At 36.0% G+C, this 21463-nt stretch overlaps 2 protein-coding genes across 3 annotated transcripts; one reads left to right on the top strand and one right to left on the bottom strand.

The window, feature by feature from the left end:
* The first annotated feature begins 9856 nt into the window (after positions 1 to 9856).
* On the top strand, positions 9857 to 11625 carry LOC124833976 (putative galacturonosyltransferase-like 10). The gene is made up of 2 exons (XM_088114617.1): positions 9857 to 10186; positions 10268 to 11625. The coding sequence occupies exons 1-2, from the start codon at positions 9958 to 9960 to the stop codon at positions 11317 to 11319; spliced, it is 1281 nt and encodes a 426-aa protein (XP_087970743.1). The 5' UTR covers positions 9857 to 9957; the 3' UTR covers positions 11320 to 11625.
* Positions 11626 to 14940: 3315 nt separating this feature from the next.
* Positions 14941 to 19376, bottom strand: LOC124833972 (seed maturation-like protein). Of its 2 annotated transcripts, XM_088114307.1 has the most exons (6): positions 18905 to 19376; positions 17350 to 17620; positions 16692 to 16790; positions 16317 to 16534; positions 15778 to 15869; positions 14941 to 15117 (listed from the first exon to the last, which is right to left on the bottom strand). In XM_088114307.1, the coding sequence occupies exons 1-5, from the start codon at positions 19312 to 19314 to the stop codon at positions 15794 to 15796; spliced, it is 1074 nt and encodes a 357-aa protein (XP_087970433.1). In that variant the 5' UTR covers positions 19315 to 19376; the 3' UTR covers positions 14941 to 15117; positions 15778 to 15793. The 2 variants fall into 2 exon arrangements, with proteins under 2 accessions (XP_087970433.1, XP_047164507.1); XM_047308551.2 differs by lacking the exon at positions 14941 to 15117 and having other exon boundaries at positions 15663 to 15869.
* Positions 19377 to 21463: the final 2087 nt, after the last annotated feature.

Raw genomic sequence — 21463 nt, 5'->3', positions numbered from 1 at the left:
CACGATCCAGCAACGGACGTCCACGCGGGCTTCACGCTTCCGGCAGCTTGGGAGACAGCGCACGTCCAGCAACTCTGAAGAAGACAGCGCACGTCCAGCTGGCAGGAGAAGAAAGGGTGGCATCCAGCATTTTCCAGCACTCACGGTTCCATTTGGAAGTGAACGTCCAGCAAATTAAAGGGCTGATTGGTTTTAATTGAAGAAGTGAAGCAGCTTGGAGGGGTGACATCCATCAAAAGCACACGTCCAGAAGCTGGATTCAACTGGGAGGCACTCACGTCCCAGTAGCAGCAGCAAGCTGACCCAGAAAAAGAGGTGTGTGCTTGGAGAGGATGGGAGGTGCACACGGAAGAAAGCAGAGGCTGCTGGCTGGAAAGAAGCATGAACACGCGTCCAGCACACTACACACGCACGTCCAGCAGAGTGGAAAGCAGCGTCCATGGATTGAATTAGAAGAAAAGGGCAGCAACATTCCACGGCCCACATCCAGCACGAGCAAGGGAGAAAAAAGTGTGTCTCGGGCTGGGGAATAAAAACACGCTGGTTCATTAGGGCAGGACACGTGGAATTTGGAGATTCATCTTTCACACAAAGGTCACCAGGGGTCATTCAACCTTCAAAAAGAAGGGCAGCCGCAACCTAAAAAAAAAATAATCTTTCACTTAGGAAAAAGTAGGCGGACATTGAAGCATGGAGGGCTATGGTTGAAGAAAAGAAATGGTGATTGAAGCTTTTAGAAAAGAAGAGTAGGCGCTGATTCCATTAGGTGCTGCACGGAGATTGAGAAGGAAGTGGTGATATGGTGATGGATTTCTTTTCTTTACTGGAATGAATAACAGGGATGTTACGGCTTAGAGGAAAAGTAGCTTTGCTTTTGATTATTTTTTGGAATGAAAGGGAGATTAGGTGGAAGAAGGGGTGTCACGGCTGGAAGAAAAGAGAATGGTTTTTGATTTAAGCAAGGAGCTCATTGATTTGATGGGAGTAGGTAGTGGGAGCACAAGGTGTCACGGCTGGCTGGAGGAAAAGGGGGATGATTCATTTTTCTAGAGAATAGGATGCGGTGGTTTATGGATGAAGGGGTGTGCACGGAAAGTGGAGCTCGAAGAAATTCTCGGTTTATTTTTACTGCAGCAGCACAAATGCTTCCATATTTCTTTTAGAGAAGAGGATAAGCACGTTTTAGCTGGAGGAAGAACGGTGATTCACGGCCTGGGAAAAGCATGAAGTGGTGATTTCATTTGGCTAGTGCACACGTGTTGCTTCCGTGAATGATGTGTTGGTGAATATCGTCAATTAGAAATTTACATTTTTATCTCAATAGTTTCATTTTTAATAGGTTAATTGACTTTGCTGAATTGTCTACTCCGTCATAAGTGGTTAAAGCCCTTTTGCATTTAAAAATTAGTGTAGTTGCATGTGTTCATTAATTGTGTTTTGAATTGATGTTTCATTCCAACTATTTTATTCTCGCTGAAGTGTGATTCTGCTGATGTGTTGATTTCAATAGTGTGAGATAAGTTTTTAGATTTTTCGAGAGTATTTAAATTAGTTCACACACCTTGCTTTAGGTTCGTTCAGTTCACTGTTTCCATTTACTTTAAATGCCTTCAATTATGTTCGGTTGCGTTTAGTTTTCAATTTAATTTAAGTTCACTTGCATTCACAAACTTTTCAAAAGTCCCCCCACTTCGTGTTGACCTAATTCTTGAACCACAGGAGTCACTTCTTAGTACTATACTGCATTCTTTTATGCAATCAATTTTTGTGTGAGGTGTGACCCTCTCAACAACCTCCCAATTTGTTACCATTCACAGACGCCATCATGCAAACCCCAATGCCGGAGAGACCGCCTCCGACAATGGAAAGGTTCAACGGTAGCACAGATCCAGACAATCACATCAGAAACTTCCTGTATTCAATGGCTTTCTACACAGAAAACGATCCGGTAAAGTGTAGAGCTTTCTCTCTTTCTTTGAGAGACGAGGCGTTAGAGTGGTACCATACTCTCCCTCCAAATTCGGTGGATTGTTTTGGTACGTTAACCACTCTTTTCAGGAGGCAGTACGCGACCAATCGCAGACAGGAGATGACTCCAGCTGAACTATTAAACATGAAACAGGATGTGCAAGGGCACCGACATTGTTGTCATCAAGGCTATTGTTATAAGTTTTCAGCACAAGATCAAGCAACACCTTGGCTGTCTCAACCCACAAGTCCAAGTTTTTATTTGACAACCCACCATGCGACAAGAATACCAACGAAACACAATCAATAGCGGTACCATACAGTTTAAACCTTTCTTCGGATATAATAACTTCTCTTGAACTAATACACGTGTCTTCTAGCAGTGACAGTAAATCTCTGGCAACAAACTGAACAGTTTGTAGGAGGTTCCGGGGCATACTCCAAGAGCCGTGAAACTTCAAAGACTCCTGCAAGCATAACTTGAATATCTCCCAACAACGAATATCCATATATGTCTCAATCCCCTCGAGCTGTGGTGTCTTCCCATCGCCCCAGTTTTTCTTCCCATTCGGAGGTGTAACATCCCCAAAAATACAGAAATAAACCATACATTACAATTGGTAATATATCAGTTCAGTCTTATACTAATCAAGCGTATGATTTTGGCCGAACGGCCTTACATAGAGCTATAAAATTAACTGCGCAAAATAGACAAGACTAGACCGAACGGTTTACAAAAGGGTCACCGAACGGTCGTTCCTACCAAAAGAAAAGGTGATCGAATAACACCTTATACTAACTAAACTATACTACTAACCGAACGTTCTACGGTTCGGCCTTAACTTCAACTTCTACGAGATTCTCTTCCTCCAAATTTCCTTCTTCCAGCGCCTCTTCCAATAGCGCGTCTCCTTCTGCTCACATCCACACGGATGATCATTGCAACGACAAGACGAACGTACAAGACCAGACAACACAAGGAAAACGCAGGGTAAGCTTATGTAATTTAATTCATGCTTCAACATATACGTTAAACAATCCAACACAAGAACATTTCAACTTAAGTATCATTGCAACGCCTTTCACTAGACCGACCGTCCGGACTGTATGAACTCTGTGTAGCTACAGGCGTTCGTGCACCCGGGTGATGTAGTAACTGGAATACTCTCATCAGCTGCCACCCGAGGTTAGTCCTATTCATCCAAAGTACCCCTAAGGACGGGACCTCCTGCCGTTTCCACACATGACCTACCCTCCTCTACGTGAGGACGAGTACCCACGAAACATCAGGATGAACAGCCAGCATTAGCATGCCCACAGTCATACTTTACCAATTCCAATATTCATACATGAGTCGTTCCTCCCCGGAACGTTCGTCTATAAACCATAACATTTCAATATCACATTTTCTTCATCACTCACTAATACATATCTCATTTAATCACCTCGTTCAAAAATTCATAAGGATTACAAATAACGAACGTTCAACCCGAATGTAAAACTAGGCCGAACACATAGAGCGAGACTGAGAGATCTTTGAGAATGGATTAAGACCAAGGGTTGACATCGAATAATAAGAAAAGCTAGTGAGTATAGTAATAGATTCCAAGGAAATTGGGGCGAACGTCCATTTCAAGTTGAGTCAATTTAAATAAACGGACTCTTGATAATTCACTCAGAACGTAAAGAGAACAAACCAAAGACGTAGACTCTAGGATGAAATCAATGAATAGGAATATTTCAAGACACGAAAGATAAGACTTAGAATTGTCTCATATGAAGAAAAACAAACGTTTGTGAATACTTTGTTTATTTGAGTTTAATACTGGGCACTACAGTGAGCGAACCCTAAAGGGCCTGAACGAACGCTCATATCAAGAAATTTAGCTTAAAGTGATAGGACGAGTACCTGATGTATGACCAAGCACTACTCAGCACGAGCGCTTGGTGTAAGACCGAGCACTAATAAACTTATAATAAACGTTTTGATAAATATAGTAAGATAGTATTGAAGTAGTGCTTACAAACAACAAAATATACAATCACTTATATTCTTAGATCTATAACCGAACGGTAATGCCCAACTGTGTTTGGTCGAACGCTCATACACAGTACTCCGAAGTGCGGACGTTCGTCCTCAACTAGAATCCTTCCCAAATGAAACAATCCACTACCAATTCAATTTTACTAGGAAACCGAACGGTCGAGGACCGTTCAGTAACGTACGTATACACTCGTAAGGGAAATTTCTTATCATAATCAATATTATTAAATTTCAGTTCTTAACATATAGTCTCACACATTTATATTCATACCATATTCAATTAATCATATCTTATATCACCAAATCACAGAAATCTCATACGTTTCATGCATCATGTCAGACCTCGTAAATGTGCACCCAAAGCCCCTCCTGTCAGTCATTAAAAACGCACCCAAAACCGTTTTCAAGGACGCTAGGTGTCACGAAACGAGGATCTGAAATCAGATAGTGGGATGCAGGTGTCAGCAGAAGAGCGGACGCTCGTTTTACGTGGGAAGAAAAATGATTTTTTCTAAAACCTTCTTCCCACTCTCTCTGCATGCACCCTTCTTCTTCCAAAAATTTGATCTTTCATTTTCCCCTTCTTCTCTCTAGAAAACCCTCCCTTCTCTCTACTGTAACTCATCTTTCTCTTCTCCGATCATCATTCAGAAACCGTAGAAGCGTTCCCGGCGTCGTGAGCTTCATTCTGAACCGAACAGCTCCAGATTCTGAAACTGGTAAGTTTCTCGTCCCTAGCTGTTCGTTCGTATGAACATACAAACCAAGCCCCGGTTGCATGCAATCACCTTGTCTGAATCAATCTTAGTTCTGTAACTTGTTTTAGTTTGGAAGAGTTAAGTAATCTTGAGGGTAGAAGTTGTAGTTGGACGAACCAAGAACCTACGTTTAGGACGTTCACTCACGAATCCAGGTAAGGGAAGCTTATCTAATTTAATGTTGTTGTACGCTTGTTGAAAATGAATGCATGTTGCTGAATGGGTGAATGTATGTATCAAGTATGAATACTGACATGATGGTTGATATGAATGGATTTCATGAACGTTCGTTTATTTAATGAGTGGAAATGAAATATGATTGAGTTATGTATGATGTATGAGTTATATGAGATTTATGTGATATGAATTGTATGAAGTATGAAAGTTGAATCTGATAGGAATGTATAAAGTTAAGAAAATATATATATGATTGTTGGAAAGAAATAATTCTGGTATGAAAGTTTCATATGAAAAAGTACGTTCGTTACTGAACGGTCATTGACCGTTCGGTTTTCCTGGTAAACATAGTAAAAATGGGATTCTTTCATTTGGAGAGAACCCTAGTTGAGAACGAGCGTCCTCGTGTGGTAATACTATGTTTGAGCGTTCATCCAAGCATAGTTGTATCCGTATATCCCTTGATAAAGTAATATATCAAATCTTGTACTTTAAGATTAGTAGTGCTCGGTCTTACACCTAGTACTCGTATTAAGTAGTGCTTGGTCTTATACCAAGCGCTCGTACTAAGTAGTGCTCGGTCTTATACCAAGCGCTCGTACTAAGTAGTGCTCGGTCTTATACCAAGCGCTCGTACTGAGTAGTGCTCGGTCTTATACCAAGCACTCGTACTGAGTAGTGCTCGGTCTTACACCAACTGCTCGTATTCGATTCTTATATAATCTATATTGATGAAAAATAGCGTTCGTCCAAATTCAGTAAATCCTTTTACCGTGTTCAGTCATTGACGCGCATTAGGTTTCTGTAATTTAATTATTCTAAATATGATTCTTTAACGTCTTGATGTATCTACATTCAATTGGTTCCAGCATAGAGTCGTAGCCTTTGGCGAGGTCTTTTCAGCGTTCGGTCAGAGTCAGTTCATATAATTGAATTCCCATTGCAATGAACGTTCGGTTCATTCTCTCAAAACGACAGTAAACCTCTCGGTCTCATTCTATTATGGAATTGGAGATCTCTATGTCTCGTTCCATGTGTTCGCCCTCGTTCTGAGTGAGGATTGAACGTTCGGTATCTGGTGTTTTTACAAACCTTTGAACAAAGATGAAATTTAACTTATTGGCAATGAAAGATGAATTTGAGAAAAATGATAATGAAAGATGGAATTGAGAATGATTATGAATGAAATGATGTGAAGTTGAACGAGCGTTCCAGGGAGGAACGACTCTTGGATGAATATTGATATCGTAAAGTATGACTGTGGGCATGCTAATGCTGGCTGTTCATCCTGATGTTTCGTGGATACTCGTCCTCACGTAGAGGAGGGTAGGTCATGTGTGGAAACGGCAAGAGGTCCCGTCCTTAGGGGTACTTTGGATGAATAGGACTAACCTCGGGTGGCAGCTGATGAGAGCATTCCAGTTACTACACCACCCGGGTGCACGAACGCCTGTAGCTACGCAGATTTCATACAGTCCGGACAGTCAGTCTAGTAATAGGCTTTGTGTGATACATATGTTGAATTTCTCTTATGCGTTGAATTGTTTAACTTATATGTTGAAGCATGAATTAAATTACATAAGCTTACCCTGTGTATTTCCTTGTGTTGTCTTGTCCTTGTACGTCCGTCTTGTTATTGCAATGATCATCCGTGGGGATGTGATCAGATGGAAGCGCACTACTGGAAGAGGCGCTGGAAGAAGACAATTTGGAAGATGCGAACCTCGTAGAAGTTGAAGTAAAGGCCGAACCGTAGGACGTTCAGTTTGTAGATAGTAGTTTTGTATGAAGTGACCGTTCGGTCACTTCCTTCTCCTTTTGTTATCTGACCAATCGGTACCTTGACTTTTGTAAGCCGTTCGGTCATGTTTCCCTTAATCTTGTACAGTTACTTTTGATTAGTATAAGACTGAACTGATATATTACCAATTGTAATTATTTCTAATGTATGGTTTATTACTATATTTTTGGGGATGTTACATTAGTGGTATCAGAGCAGTTTTGTTCTCTTAAGGACACTGTAGGTTATGAGTGCATTATGTTTTTGCTGTGTGCTTAATGTGTGTTTGATGAGTTATTTTAAACTCTTTGAACATGACTAACGATCGTTTTCTCTGCTTCTTAGAGAACTAATGGCACCAAGACCTCCTCCTCCACCACAACCCACCGAACGTGATGTGTCCGACAACACCAGGTTGTTGGAATCAGTAATAGAAAGGCTACAGCAGCAGAACGCTACCTTGATGCAGCAGAACGCGGCTGCTTTACAGAGTTTAGAAGCCGCACGCGCAAACTCGAAAGCAACTCAGAGGCAATTAATGGAGATAATCGCAACTACGAGGAATACCTCTGGAGCATCCACTTCCAACGCTCCCCATCCAACCGAGTGGAGTTTGGAAAGCTTCCTTCAACACCACCCAGCCAAATTCAATGGGAAGTGCCTTCCTGATGAGGCAGATCAGTGGCTGCGTGATATGGATAGAGTTTATAATGCCAAGAGGTGCCCGGACGAAAATCGCTTGGCATTCACGGAGTATCTACTAACCGGGGAAGCAAGCCACTGATGGACGAGCATGAAGGCTATTTTGGCGAACGCTCAAAGTCCCATTTCCTGGGAAGTCTTCAGGACTAAGTTTTATGAGGAATATTTTCCTGACAGCGTTCGTTTCGCCAAGGAAGTGGAGTTTCTACAGTTGGTACAAGGTGGGATGTCCGTCTCGGAGTACACCAGCAAGTTCAAGCACCTGGTTCGTTTCAATATCATGGCTACCAGCGAGGAGTGGCAGTGTAGGAAGTTTGAAAATGGATTGAGAAGCGAGTTGAAGTTATTAATTTCCAGCTTGTGCATCAAGTCCTTTCCTGCCATGGTTGAGAGAGCCAAAGTACTGGAGAAAAATGTGGCAGAAGTAGAACGACAGAAGAAGCAACAACAGGTGGTTAGGGGGTTGATCGTGTCCAGAAACAATGCTAATCTGAGAAGGACACCTTACGTTCGTCCAACACAACCATCAAATCCAAGTGGGTCTCAAGCGGTGGTCACTATAGGATAGTCTGGGCAACAAGGAAACGTGACTTGTTTCCAGTGTGGAGGACCACACTACCGTTCATCATGCCCTCAGCTAGTGGGTGGAAAGTTTTGCACTCGATGTAGAAGAAGCGGACATTTGGAGAATGAGTGCAATATGCGGGGACGAGCGGTGATGAGACCACCAAACGCTGGAAGGAATCAACCGAGAGGTGGTGGTAGAGCACAAGCAGTTGGACGTGTGTATGCTATAACCGGCGCTGAAGCAGCCAGCTCAGGTACACGATGCTCGGCCATTCGGCCTCAAACGTTCGGCTAGACGGTCTCACTGACGTTCGGTCGCTTGGCCTCAACCCTTCGGCCTCAATCGTTCGGCTTTCCTTGGCGTCAAGCGTTCCAGCATTCAGCCTCACTGACGTTCGGCCACACAGCCTCTACCGCTCGGCCATACATGTCCTCACGTATTCAATCGTTCGGCCACACAGCCTCTAACACTCAATCGTTCAGCCGTTCGCGGCCTTAAGCATTTCAGCTTTTTGCCGTTCGGCCTCGCATCTTTTTTGGTCCTTCAACCTCAACCGCTCGGTCATCCTTGGCCTCAGGTGTTAAAACGTTCAACTGCTCGGTCTAGGGCAAAAAGAAAACCCATAAAACCCGCCGTTCAGTCCACAGATGAGCAACGACCGGAAACACGCTCCCTAACACAGCGAATACAGCTTCCCACAAACTCATAAGTCCTATAGTTACCACGTCCATAAAACAGAACGGTTAACTCGGACTTGGGGGGCATGCATCGTATGTATCGTAAGATATTTATTGGATAAAATATCTTAGATATTTTAAGCGGTTAAGATATTTATGAGTAACTAACCACATTTTTAGGTAAAGTTATTTTTATTGGCCTATAAATACAATGACAGGGCAAAAGTCCAGGTACGTTCCCTCTACGTTCCACTTATGCCAGAGGAACTCTAGATAATATTCTATAGTGATAATATAATCACTTTCTTGAGAGCTGAGGCTCCATATAACTCACATCTGACTTGAGCGTCGGAGTATCTTCGCAGGTACTTTCCCTCCCTTGGCGAAAGTAGACGAGCGATACGAGCTGAAGGAACGCGAACGACAACAATGGAGGAGAAGAGAGTGCCCCATACATTTAGAAGCAACAAAGACACACCGGAAAACATTTACACCCAAGCATCCATATATGTCTCAATCCCCTCGAGCTGTGGTGTCTTCCCATCGCCCCAGTTTTTCTTCCCATTCGGAGGAAACAGCAATGTCACGATCCTAAAGTAAGATATTATTTTTCGAAGTTTTATAGTATTACAATCCTGACAAGCGCCAACACCATTTTCCACACTTGACCGCACAAAATTAAATGTCTGATTAACCTTACTGCACTAAGACACAATGATAACTCCCTAATTTTACATATTTTTATGTGCTTAGGAGTCTAGGATAGTGTATTCTTGTCGTTAATTTTGTAGAATTAGCTTAGTTTTAGGTTTTTCTTTAAATTCTTTAGTTTTGCATAATTTTAGTTAAAAATTGGTTTTTAGATATAATATTGTCTAAGAATGTATAAACATGTACAAATCTCATTTTTAATAATTGATTAGAACTAAAATGTATTTTTTAAAACTGAGATAAAAACGTGAAGACAGAGAATAAAATTTGAAATTTCTCTTACATTAATATTGTTGAACTTAGACACGTTCCTTGTATCCAACCAAGAATATTAAATAAGATACGAATTCTGGAAAATAATAAATAAAGTGCAATGTACTGTGATGAAAATTCAAAGCACGTGGTCACAGTGGTATCTGACTTCAATGCATTATGAACCAAACCGAAAGTGGGAACCGGTTTTTGTTTTTCACTCAAAAAGTGGAAACGTTTTAGCATCGAAGGTGAAACCGATGTTTTTCTTCTTCACCTTTTCGATCATAGAATAATTCAATACACACACAAAGGTAATAATGGTAGAAACACACATAATAAGAAGGTTCCTTGTAGAACTTATTTTACTCGGTCACACCACATCACAAGAAAACGCGTTTATCTGTCACAAACGCGTTTCAGTTCTTGTGTTCCATTTGTTTATATATGTATATAAAAACATACCCTTTTGCCTTTTCTCTTGCTTTTTCAAATCCAATTCTCTCAATTTCTCTTTTCTCAATCCGTTTTGTTCTTTCATTGAAAAGGGTACTGGTGAATAGTGAATAGTGATGTTTCTCTCTAGATTTTTTGTGCTTGTGTTCACAGCTTGCTTTCTTCTGTTTCCAGCCAATGGAATTAGATCTTTTGCTGGTTATGAAACTGAGGTTGAAGTTGATTCCTTTGTGCAATTCAGAGAAGCCCCTGAATACAGAAACCAGAAAAAGTGTACTCTGCTTGATTCAAGCAATGTTCCAATGGCATCTTCATGTGATCCTTCACTTGTGCATATTGCAATGACCATTGATTGGCACTACTTGAGAGGGTCCATTGCTGCAGTGCACTCTGTGTTGAAACACACTTCCTGCCCTCAGAATCTGTTCTTTCACTTCATAGCATCAGATGCAAGATTGGAGAGCAGGGATGAGTTTGAAAGGATTGTTCAAACCTCCTTTCCTTCCTTGAGGTTTGAAGTTTATGTGTTTGAGGAAAGTCTTGTTGGCAACCTGATATCTCCTTCCATCAGGGAAGCACTTGACAACCCGCTTAACTATGCAAGAACTTACCTGGCTGATTTGCTTGATCCCTGCATTGAGAGGGTTATATACTTGGACTCTGATGTTATAGTTGTTGGTGATGTTCAAGAGCTTTGGAAGGTTCCATTGACAGGGTCAAGGGTGATTGGTGCTCCTGAATATTGCTATGCAAACTTCACCAGATACTTCTCCTATGAGTTTTGGTCCAGTGCTGAGTTCTCTGAGGTGTTTGAAGGGAAAAGGCCTTGCTACTTCAACACTGGGGTGATGGTGATGGACTTGTTGAGGTGGAGAGAGGGTGATTACACAAGGAAGATTGAGAAGTGGATGGAGATTCAAAAGGAGAGAAGGATCTACAAGTTAGGGTCACTCCCTCCTTTTTTGTTAGTTTTTGGTGGTGATGTTGAGGCTATTGATCATAGATGGAACCAACATGGTCTTGGAGGGGATAATGTTAGAAACAGTTGCAGAACTTTGCATCCTGGTTCTGTCAGTTTGCTGCATTGGAGTGGGAAAGGGAAGCCATGGACAAGGCTTGATGCTAAGAAGCCTTGCTCAGTGGACTTTCTCTGGGCACCTTACGATCTCTATATACCTTCTCAGCATAAGAGAATTGCTACTGCTACAATGCATTCGCCATTTTAGCACATAAGTTTATATTGGTTTATCTGATTCATCTGTTCTGATTTTTTTTGACAGACAGAACAATCAACAGATTTTGTAATGTTTGTTCATAGTTTTTCAATAGTGTAGTTACAAAGAATATATCACAGGGAACATGTCGATGCAATTGGATATACTGAGTTTAGTTTTCAGGAGTTAAGGTACTGATAAGCACTGTTTAGACAAAATTTGATGTACTTTCTTCCAATCAAAATTGAAGTTTTAATTGGATTTTCATTAAAGGATTATGTAAATTATAAAGTGAAAAATTTTACTTGAAGAATTTTATTAAGTTGCTTGTGTTGTTTTTCCATCAAAAAATAACGAAATTTCATTTTCATTAGTTGTGTGATCAATGTTGTATTAAATCGTTCTCTCAAATTTCAGTTACGATTAAAGAATAGCATAAAAACATTTCTTTGTTTAGCTTACGAGTTACAAGACGTATAAGTTCAATGGAAATGAGATAGGCGTTTAATATATTTTCTTATCCAAAATAAATGAATGAAGTTATATAAGAAATAATATTATTATTTCTTGCTCAAAATTTTAAGGAGATTATAAGTTTTTTTACTTTTTTTTCTTTGTTGTATATGGTTATTTTTCTAAGTTTAACCATTATAAAAGTCTCAATTTTACACTTGAATCCTTGAAAATGGTTTTTAAGTGTAAATTTCTTTATATATTGTGTTTTTTTTATGATTATGCTTCCATATTATTTAAAATGTTGATAAATAAACTAACTCAACAAAACATATTAGAGTGTTTTAGTGTCTATAAATTTACTATTTACAATTAATAGTTTACTCGTATTATGAATTAATGTTACAAATATTTTTAAATCACTAAATTCTTTCTTTAATATATATTTTAGTTAAGAATTCAGGCATCTTCAACAATCAATTTCTTTTTATAATTTTTGTATTTAGAGATGAAATGATAGATAGATTAAAAAGATAAAATTGAAAAGAAAATAGATGAAGAAAGTGGAGATGAAAATTTTGTAAAAATGTAAATTACATTTTTGTATAAAGTAAATTATCAAGGATAAAATAAGAACTGAGGTTTAATCATTCACTAAGTCCCTATTTTCGCATGGAATCTCAATTTCGTCCCTTTCTTTCTGAAAATATCAATTGGGTCCCAATTTTGTGAAAATTGCAACAAATCGATCCTTTCCGTTAAATAGTGTCAAACGGCGTTAAAAAAATTTGAGTGGATGCTGAGATGACGAACGAACGCTCGTCCACCAGCGAACGAACGCTCGTTCACCAGCGAACGAACGCTCGTCCACCAGCGAACGAACGCTCGTCGACCACCGAACGAACGGTCGTCCAGTGTGGAACGAACGGTCGTCCAGTGTGGAACGTTCGTTCGTTGGTGGACGAGCGTTCGTTCGCTGGTGAACGAGCGTTCGTTCGCTGGTGGACGAGCGTTCGTTCGTCATCACAGCATCCACTCATCAATTTTTTTAACGCCGTCCAGCCAATTTAACGGAAAGGATCGATTTGTTGCAATTTTCATAAAATTGGGACCCAATTGATATTTTCAGAAAGAAAGGGACGAAATTGAGATTCCATGCGAAAATAGGGACTTAGTGAATGATTAAACCTAAGAACTGATAAAAGAAATCAATGAAAACGATGACTCAAATTGCTATAACCAACATTAGATTTTTCATTTCTTCATGTTTGTGGTGTTCTCATAATGTTTGAAATTGTATTCACAATTTCTCGTTACATTTGAATATTTTTCCCCCTTCTAATAAAATAAAAGAAAAATTACATAAATGAAATGCTTTAAAACTCACATTATGTCAAATGTAGTCATTCTTTCCTTTTATGTCTTGAAAGCACTTTCTTTAAATTCTTCTCCCCTTCACCATTTCATCCCATTCAACTTCATTACGGCAATATGCTCTTCACTCCTTTAATTTGATTATTTTTTGATGACTTCAACACATTGATATAATTGTCCATAAGTAAAAGTATTTTTTAAGATCATGATTTGCTCGAAATATCTTTCACAAATACTTCTTATCTAACTTTTAATTAAAATAATTAAAAATGAAATACTAATTTAATTTGAAAGAGAATGACTTATTCGAGAAAAATCTATCCCATGTATAAATAGTATAAAAGAGTGAGAATTGAGAATAAATTTTAAAAAATTATGAAAATGAACAAGTTTTGTTAACTTAGTGTAACTTTTTGACTCTATTTATATAATACAATAATGACACAATTTTTTTATAATAAAATTATGCTAAGTTATCACAATTTTTTTTTTATATTTTTATGAAATTTATCCATTTTATCAAAACAGTGCATTTTTTTCCAAATTATTAAAATTGATAAATTTTTTAAAAAAATTATGAAATGTACAACTCGGAAACGACTTCAAAACAATTCACCTAATGATTTTAAAAGTTAAGAATTTAAGATGATTAGTTGATTAAGTTCATGTTCTTAATACAAAGAGTATAATTTCCTTATTAAATAATTGATTATGAAATTAGAATGTATGTCAAGGAATTATTTTGAAATGATTTAAATGAATGCAAAATAACAGGAATCCCAGTAATTATAAAGGTTTAAATGGGAAGAAAATAGTTAAAGTTGAGTCCCCCATCATTCGTTATCATTATACTATAGTTTGTATGAGACCACAACAAAAACACCCATTAAATAATATTAAGTATTATATCTGTAAATTAAATTATCGTATTTAAATGATTTCTCTAAAATTTAATATTTTGATAAAAATGAATAAGAGTATAAAGGCAAAATGTGAGAACTATTACCTTGAATATAAAAGTTAAAATGTAATTAAATTCTAAAACTATTATAAGAGAATGTTGGTCTAAATTATTGGTCCATGGTACAGAAAAAAGATATTTATTTTATTGTGGGTGACAATAGATTTCTCTGAAAGAAAAGATGGTAGTTATTACTTAGCTGTAAGTCACAGAGAAAAGAGAAGATATAAATGAGAAGAAGAAATATGATTACATGACATTAGGACCCTACAATTAATAAGTATGGCACATGTCGAAAACATAGAATATTGGAACAATGTCTTGCTGAATGTGTCTGCTTCCACCTAACAAAAGCTAAACAACATTGGCCAAACCAAATTCACATCACGTGTTACATTTGGAAAATGTTTAATTATCACGTGCTACATTTGGAAAATGTTTAATTATAATTGTAGTTCGATTAGGGTGATTTTGATTTAGATACTCCAAATTTAAAACAATTTTTTAGGTTTTTTAATATTGAAAAAAAAACCTTTTTAATCTTTTAAATAATAATTTTGACGGGGAAATGAGTTATATTAAAAGTATTTTTAACTTTCTTGTATAATTTGTATTATTATTGCCTTTTATTTGTGATGAGTTTGTAAAATATTTAGGACTTATTTGAATAAGAAGAAAATTAGTATTTATATTTTGAAAAGATAGATAAGTAAAAAAAAAAAAACTCATTTAAAAAATTGCACAAATTGACAATACCGTAAAGGTAGAACAAGTACATTTTGTTGTAATAATTTTTGGAGTTATTTTCTAATTAGATAGTTTTAACATTTAATACTTATATATAATTATATCAAATGATAGTCGGATCAACCATAAATCCGACCCATAAATAAATCATTATCAAAATCAAAGAGTCAAATCTATCAAAATAATTAACTTTAACATAAACATCTTAAAAATAAATAATGATTAAAGTAGATTTTGACATCAGATTAGTCTTGTTTGTACCGTTGACTTCAAACCTACATTCCAAAACAATAATAATTATTACATAAAAAAGTTTCGAACTAATATTTAGTATATACATATTTTTCCTTTGTACCCTTATAAACATAATTAATACTAAATTGTGTTTTGTGTAACTACTCTTCTATTATTTTTATTCTTATAAATACAATTAGCTTTATTAGTTACTATAATGGAAATCACAGATATTCTAAAAATTAACAAAATGTAACTGTTTTATGCAACACTTTTTTTAATTTTAACAATATTTTTTCATTAAAATAAAAAGGTTAAGACAAATATTTAAACGTGTTTCCACTTACAGTAAGGAAATATATTTGTTTATTATCTTCATTGTAATTTTTAATTAGACAATTTTATATAACCATACTTAAAATAATAGTTTCTTTTAATTTTAAATTATAAATCAATGAGGTCTGTTAAACAAGGGTTTCAGTTTTACTTAATCTAATATTAATTATTTAAAAAAGATTAATCACTTCATACAACCTAAGTATAGAGTAAGACCCATAAATAAGTATTCACAATCAAGAGAAAGAGAGCCAGGAGCAAGGAGATTATTTATTTCCCACTAAGACTTTTTCATTGAACGAAAAAAAAAAATTATGGGAAGGGAGAAGGGATATAAATAGAAAAAGAGGAAGAAAAGAATATACATGTCTATGACCTTCCCTACAACAGCCCAACGACACAACTCAGATGCAGTCTATTCTCCAACCCTCTCAAGTGGTGACCCAATAACATACACCTGCCAACACAAACAAATCTTCAGATGATTACACACAAAAACACTTAATAGGCTAAAGTAACTAAGGGTTCTACTCATTAAGAAAAGTATCGAAAATATGTCTACATGTGCTCACAAAATGTATGGACGATTTTAAGAATCATGCATATCATTGTTCATAAATTGGGTCAAATTTTAAGAATCATGTATATCATTGTTCATAAATTGGGTCAAACCGGCTAATAAATATTTAAAAGATAATTTTATATTAGTTTATGAATAAATATTTTTCTAACATTTATTTATTATTGATTCAAATCTTATTTGAAATGTAAATGTGGTGTTTTCACCGGTTCAATGGATAATCAAGTTTTGATAACAATAATGTTTGTAATTAATTTTAGAATATGAATCATTCAAATTTACACTAACAGTTTAAAAAGGACAATGAAAATAAAATGTACTAACCAGAAAAGCAACTTTGCTAGGTAATCTCGAGAAGTGGTTAACGTATCACTAAACTCCTCACTACTGTCTGAGTGATTGTCCAGGTTTCCTTCAACTGATTTTTCCGTTACATTAGAGTTATTAGCATCATCTCCAAAGAATCTTCTCAGTATGTTCCGAACAAGTTGGTTAATTATATCCTCCACTTCTACTGAGGAAGGTCGAGACATTTCAGACACCTGCCACACAAGTTACACAGCACAAGATTCATAAAGTGAAACGAGTGACAGTGCCAAAATTAATGGAAACAAGGGAGAGAGAGGGGGAGGGAAAGGACTTCATGCAAACTTTCAATTGCAAGGAAATACAAAATAAATACAAGCAGCGAGACATTACCATATCAGGATCTAGAGATCGAAGATATTCCAACAAATTGTTCCAGTTTCCCTTGTCATGTTCTAATTGCATCATTTCCTTCTTTTGGGCATTCAGCTCCTGAAAACAAAAGGAACATATCTACGTCAACTTTCATTCTTTGAGCTTTCCTTTTAAATGGTCCCAGAGTTATAAAACACTTCTTCCGTCCACTTGGAGGAGCACGGACTAAAGAGACTGAAAGTAAGAGCAGAGACGAGGAAGTTTTTCTTCATTTTTACGTTAAATTCCCCCTTGATTGCGAAATTTTATAAAAAAATGACAAAACAAGTTCATTCATTATTCAATTTAAACCATCATCATTTCATAATTCTCTCAACTTAAAAATGAAAAGTTATCTCCTTCCCTTCCCCTCCAGAATCCCCCATCCAAAACAAAAGTGACTATCAATAGAAACCATGATGTACCACGTATTTTTGGCAGGAACAGAAGAATATATTTGACATGTTCTAAATAATAGTTCATTCATCAATATGAGATCCTTGTTCCAAATTCCAAATACTCCAACTCAAAATCCAACTTACCAGGCGCACACATAAGAAGAAAACATTTATAAATGCAGCTAATCAGCAATCATTGTGTTTAGAAAATTGGACTAAATAAAAAGAAAAAGAGCTACCTTTGTCACACTTGTCAACTCAGACTGCAACTGCTGGATGTAACTCAAAGCTTGAGGAGGCAAATCACCAAACTCTTTCAGGCTACCATTGCCGTTGCAATTTTCAAAATGATTAAAAACCTCCATTTTCTCATTACCCTCTGTTTTTGCTCCATCCTTCACCTCAAAAACCCCCGAATGTGTTCCACCATCCGATCCCTCATCCCTGGTACCAGATATATCCAGATTCCTTGCCAGAGACATCCTGTACTCTGCATTCCACAGAGTATACCTAACAAGGAAGAGAATAAAAGTTCAATGAAAACAAAATCCTTCAATCTAGCACATAAACTATCAAGTGATTGCCCCTCCCAAAATCATATTTTCACCGTGATATTATCTTAAAAAGCATAATAACTAAATTTATCATACATTTTTTCATTGTGTCACTGTTTTGAATGTTGGCGGATAAACTTCTTTCAAGGTACTTACAAGGGGAAAAGAACAAAACAAAACGAAGCTTTTCCCACGGGTCGAAATCAATTTGGCCACTTTAACTTCTACAAAAATTCTCTTACCTAAGTTCTTCAAAATTCAAGGTGCATAATTTCATTTTAAATTCTGGGAAAAGTATAAATTTTTGTCTTAATATAAATCTCCATAACCACTCATAGAATGACAAAAAAAAGGTATGCATTGATCTTCCCCAGTGTTGTTTAAGCAAGAAACTCAATTTATAAAGAAATTCAACTCAATTCGTTGTCCCCTTTCCTTCATAAGGGCTTATAAACTATTTTTTCAAAACAAAACAAAGACTTAGAGAAGAAGAAAAAAACAAGAAACTAGATTGAATTGAACCTTCCGTGAGCTAATGAGCTAAAATGAATTAAGCTCGTGATGATGTAAGAGAAGTAGTTCAGTTCATGTTACCTTCTTATTTTATGAGGTACATCATAAAATGAATTTTGTTCTCTTTTAACCTAAAATCAATTCGTGCAACTGTCGTTTACAAGATTTCTCACATCCAACATCTTTGAAACATTAAGTAAACAAGTTGATTTAGCCTTGTTAGCTCACAAGAACGGTTCAATTAACTTTACCTTCTTATTTTCTTCTCTTACAAGTGCTCAAACATGAAATCCATAAAATGAATTAAGCTTCTATCTCGTAATCCAAAATCAATTCTTATACAGATTAATTTGAGTTTTACTTTCTTATTTTCTTCTCTTAAGAGTGCTAAAACATGAAATAGATGAAAATAAAATGAATTAAGCTTCTCTCATAATCTAAAATCAATTCATGTACATGTCTATTACAAAATCTCTCTCATCAAACTTCTTTGAAAGATGAAATATCTAAGTTGATTTTAGCTAGTTAGCTCAGGAGAAAAGTTAAATTCATTTAACTTCTTATTTTCTAGGTCTACGAATGTTAAGGGAGAAATTCATCGAAAACAATAATTTTACACTTGAACAGATTTGGCCACGAAATTGGTACTAGAGTAGCAATTGAATTGAACGAGAAAAGAAATCTCAAACAAATTAATTAGAGAAGATAGTTGTTGTTCTTTCGTTACCCGGTGACGATGGAGGAGAAGAGGAGGCGGTGGAGGGGGTGTTTGGAGACGGTGACGGTTACGGCGAAGTGGTCGGAGGGGAGGAGGCCGAGTATGGTGGAGATGGTCTGCTTCATGGAGTCGCGCGCAGCGGGGGACACGCCCTTGGAGATGGCGGAGTTGTCGAGGAGCTCGATGCGGCGGAGCATGGCGGCGATGACGGTGAATCCGCGGTTGAAGTTGCGCGTGGTTACGGCGTCGTCAGAGAAGCCGTCGACGACGCAGTAAAGGAGGAAGCGGCGGCGGCGGCGTGTGAGCGGAAGGAGGTGAACGGACGGTGGGGGAATAGGAGGAGGCTTGGAAGGGAGAAACTGAAAGAGTGACCGGTCGGTGACGCGGGGTTGGATGACGGACCGAAAGGAGAGTGCCATGGAATCGTGCTACAGGCGGGTGAGGTAAAGCCAGCTTATCTATCTTTGCGATTTTATTCACAGAGTGATCTTCTGTTCTGATCTGTTATTACTTGCCTACTCTACCAAACGGTTCAATTCGGTTCGATTCAACCGCTCTAACACTGAACCGGATTTGCAATCGTCCATTACTGATTTTAAGAAACTAATTAGTAACTACCAATTTAATCTTCGAAATTATTTCTGGCAGAATTATTCATTATTTCTTTGAAAATAAGATTTTTTTTATTGTTTCTTTGAATTATGCATCATGTTTCAGCAGGATTTAGAATTCTAATCCAAAACATTTAAAGTTGTATGTCCAGTTGTAATGTCTTCTCTCTTCTCCTTGTCCAAAGCGGCGGAGGTGCCTGCAAAAGACACTCCAACGCTCAAGTCAGTGACTTTGCTAAATAATCTTCTAATCAAGATTTAGTTATCAGAGCTCTACGACTCTTCTGTCCCTTTATCGTTTGGTTGGTTGCGAGCTCATTTTATCGAGCAGTTAACTATTTGTCCGTTCAGTTCATTTGCCTAGGAGTTATCATCAGTCAGCCATGAGCTCAAAATAACTTAGAAGCTCTCTTGCACATTTACCGTTCGGTCGACTATAAGCCCATAGTAAAACATCATATTAATTTTAACATTTTTAAAGCAAATTATTCTATAAACAAATAGTTTAACATATTAATTAGAAACATGTATTCACACATGCAGTAAAAAAAATAGTTTTGTGGTTTATTTTTCTTTTTATCAACTTTATTTATTTTATTTTTGGTCATGATCTATTATTTTGCTTGCGTAACTGTAATTGGTTAATGGTTGTTTTGATTCGTTTTGTGTTAATGAAAGAAAATAGTATCAGTGAATTCAGTTTCAATAAAATTTTAACTAATTCAAAATTATTAAAAAAATATCATTTTAAAATAACAGAATAAAAAGAGTATAATTTGTTGTTTTATTAAAAGTGTTATACACACACAAAAAAATGTTCTATAATTTTTTATACCATTTCATACTTTTGATATTATTTATTAGTTTTCATTGTATAATATTTTTTGTTTTCCGTTGTTTGCTAAGCAAATAAGTTTTTATGAATTTTTCATTATAATATGAAATAAAAGTTCTCCATTATTGCAAGGTGCCCCTGATATTTTACATAATTACAGATTCCCCTCTTTACACTGATTGTTCTGAATTTGAGAAGAAGAATCTTCTGATGTTGTTCTTTCTTGCCTTCCCAACCCCAAACTACAACATCCAACCCAAAAAAATTAGGGAAGAAAGTACATAGAAATTGAAAATATATAACAGTCTATTTGTGTAAAATTGATTTTAAAATAACTTAAAGATAATCATTTTTCAATTTTCAAATAAATAATACTTTTTTTTCAAAAATATAATATTTTAATTTATTTTATTAAATTAATAAAATAGAATAATGATAAATATTATTAACTTGTCACACAGTTTCAAATAATTCCTAGTAAGCGTTTTCATCAATTTAATTTGAAAAACTAAACAAACCTATTTTCATGAATTTAAAAATAAAAATAGTATGGCAAAATTGAAATCGTACTTAAAATTAATAAGATGAAATAAACTATTAATCCAAATAATTTATGCTAATTCATGTAAAAGTAGAAACAAAATAGTATCCTATTACTCAGAAATTTTGGACATATAAAGCTCTATAGGAAAAAAACTAAATATTGTTTATAAAGAAATTAGATGTGATTTTAATATTAGCAATTTAAATTATATATATATATATAATAATAATTAAATGGGTTAAGATTATTATATTTTATTAGTTTATTTATTAAAGGGATTAGATAAATTTGTGATTAAAAATATATATGTTATTAGATATTAATTGTATAAAGAGGAATATTTTACTTTAATAAAGAATCAAATTAAAAATATTAAAAAATTAATTAAATAATTGACAGAAATTACATAAAGAATTATGGTTTTGTGAATATTTATTATTACTATTTCTTTGTCTTCGTTCTTAAAAAAATTATTAAAAAATTATATACTATTATTCCATTTACATTATTTTTAATATCAATCAAAGTTATAGTTTTTATACTAATCTTAACTGATTTTAATATAATTAACGATCACT

Source organism: Vigna umbellata, chromosome 4, assembly GCF_029865625.1.
Source record: "Vigna umbellata cultivar VRB3 chromosome 4, Vumbellata_1.0, whole genome shotgun sequence".
In the NCBI taxonomy this organism is placed as follows: Eukaryota; Viridiplantae; Streptophyta; class Magnoliopsida; order Fabales; family Fabaceae; genus Vigna; species Vigna umbellata.
Note: the sequence above shows the minus strand (reverse complement) of the source record. Positions and strands in the feature narration are given on the sequence as shown.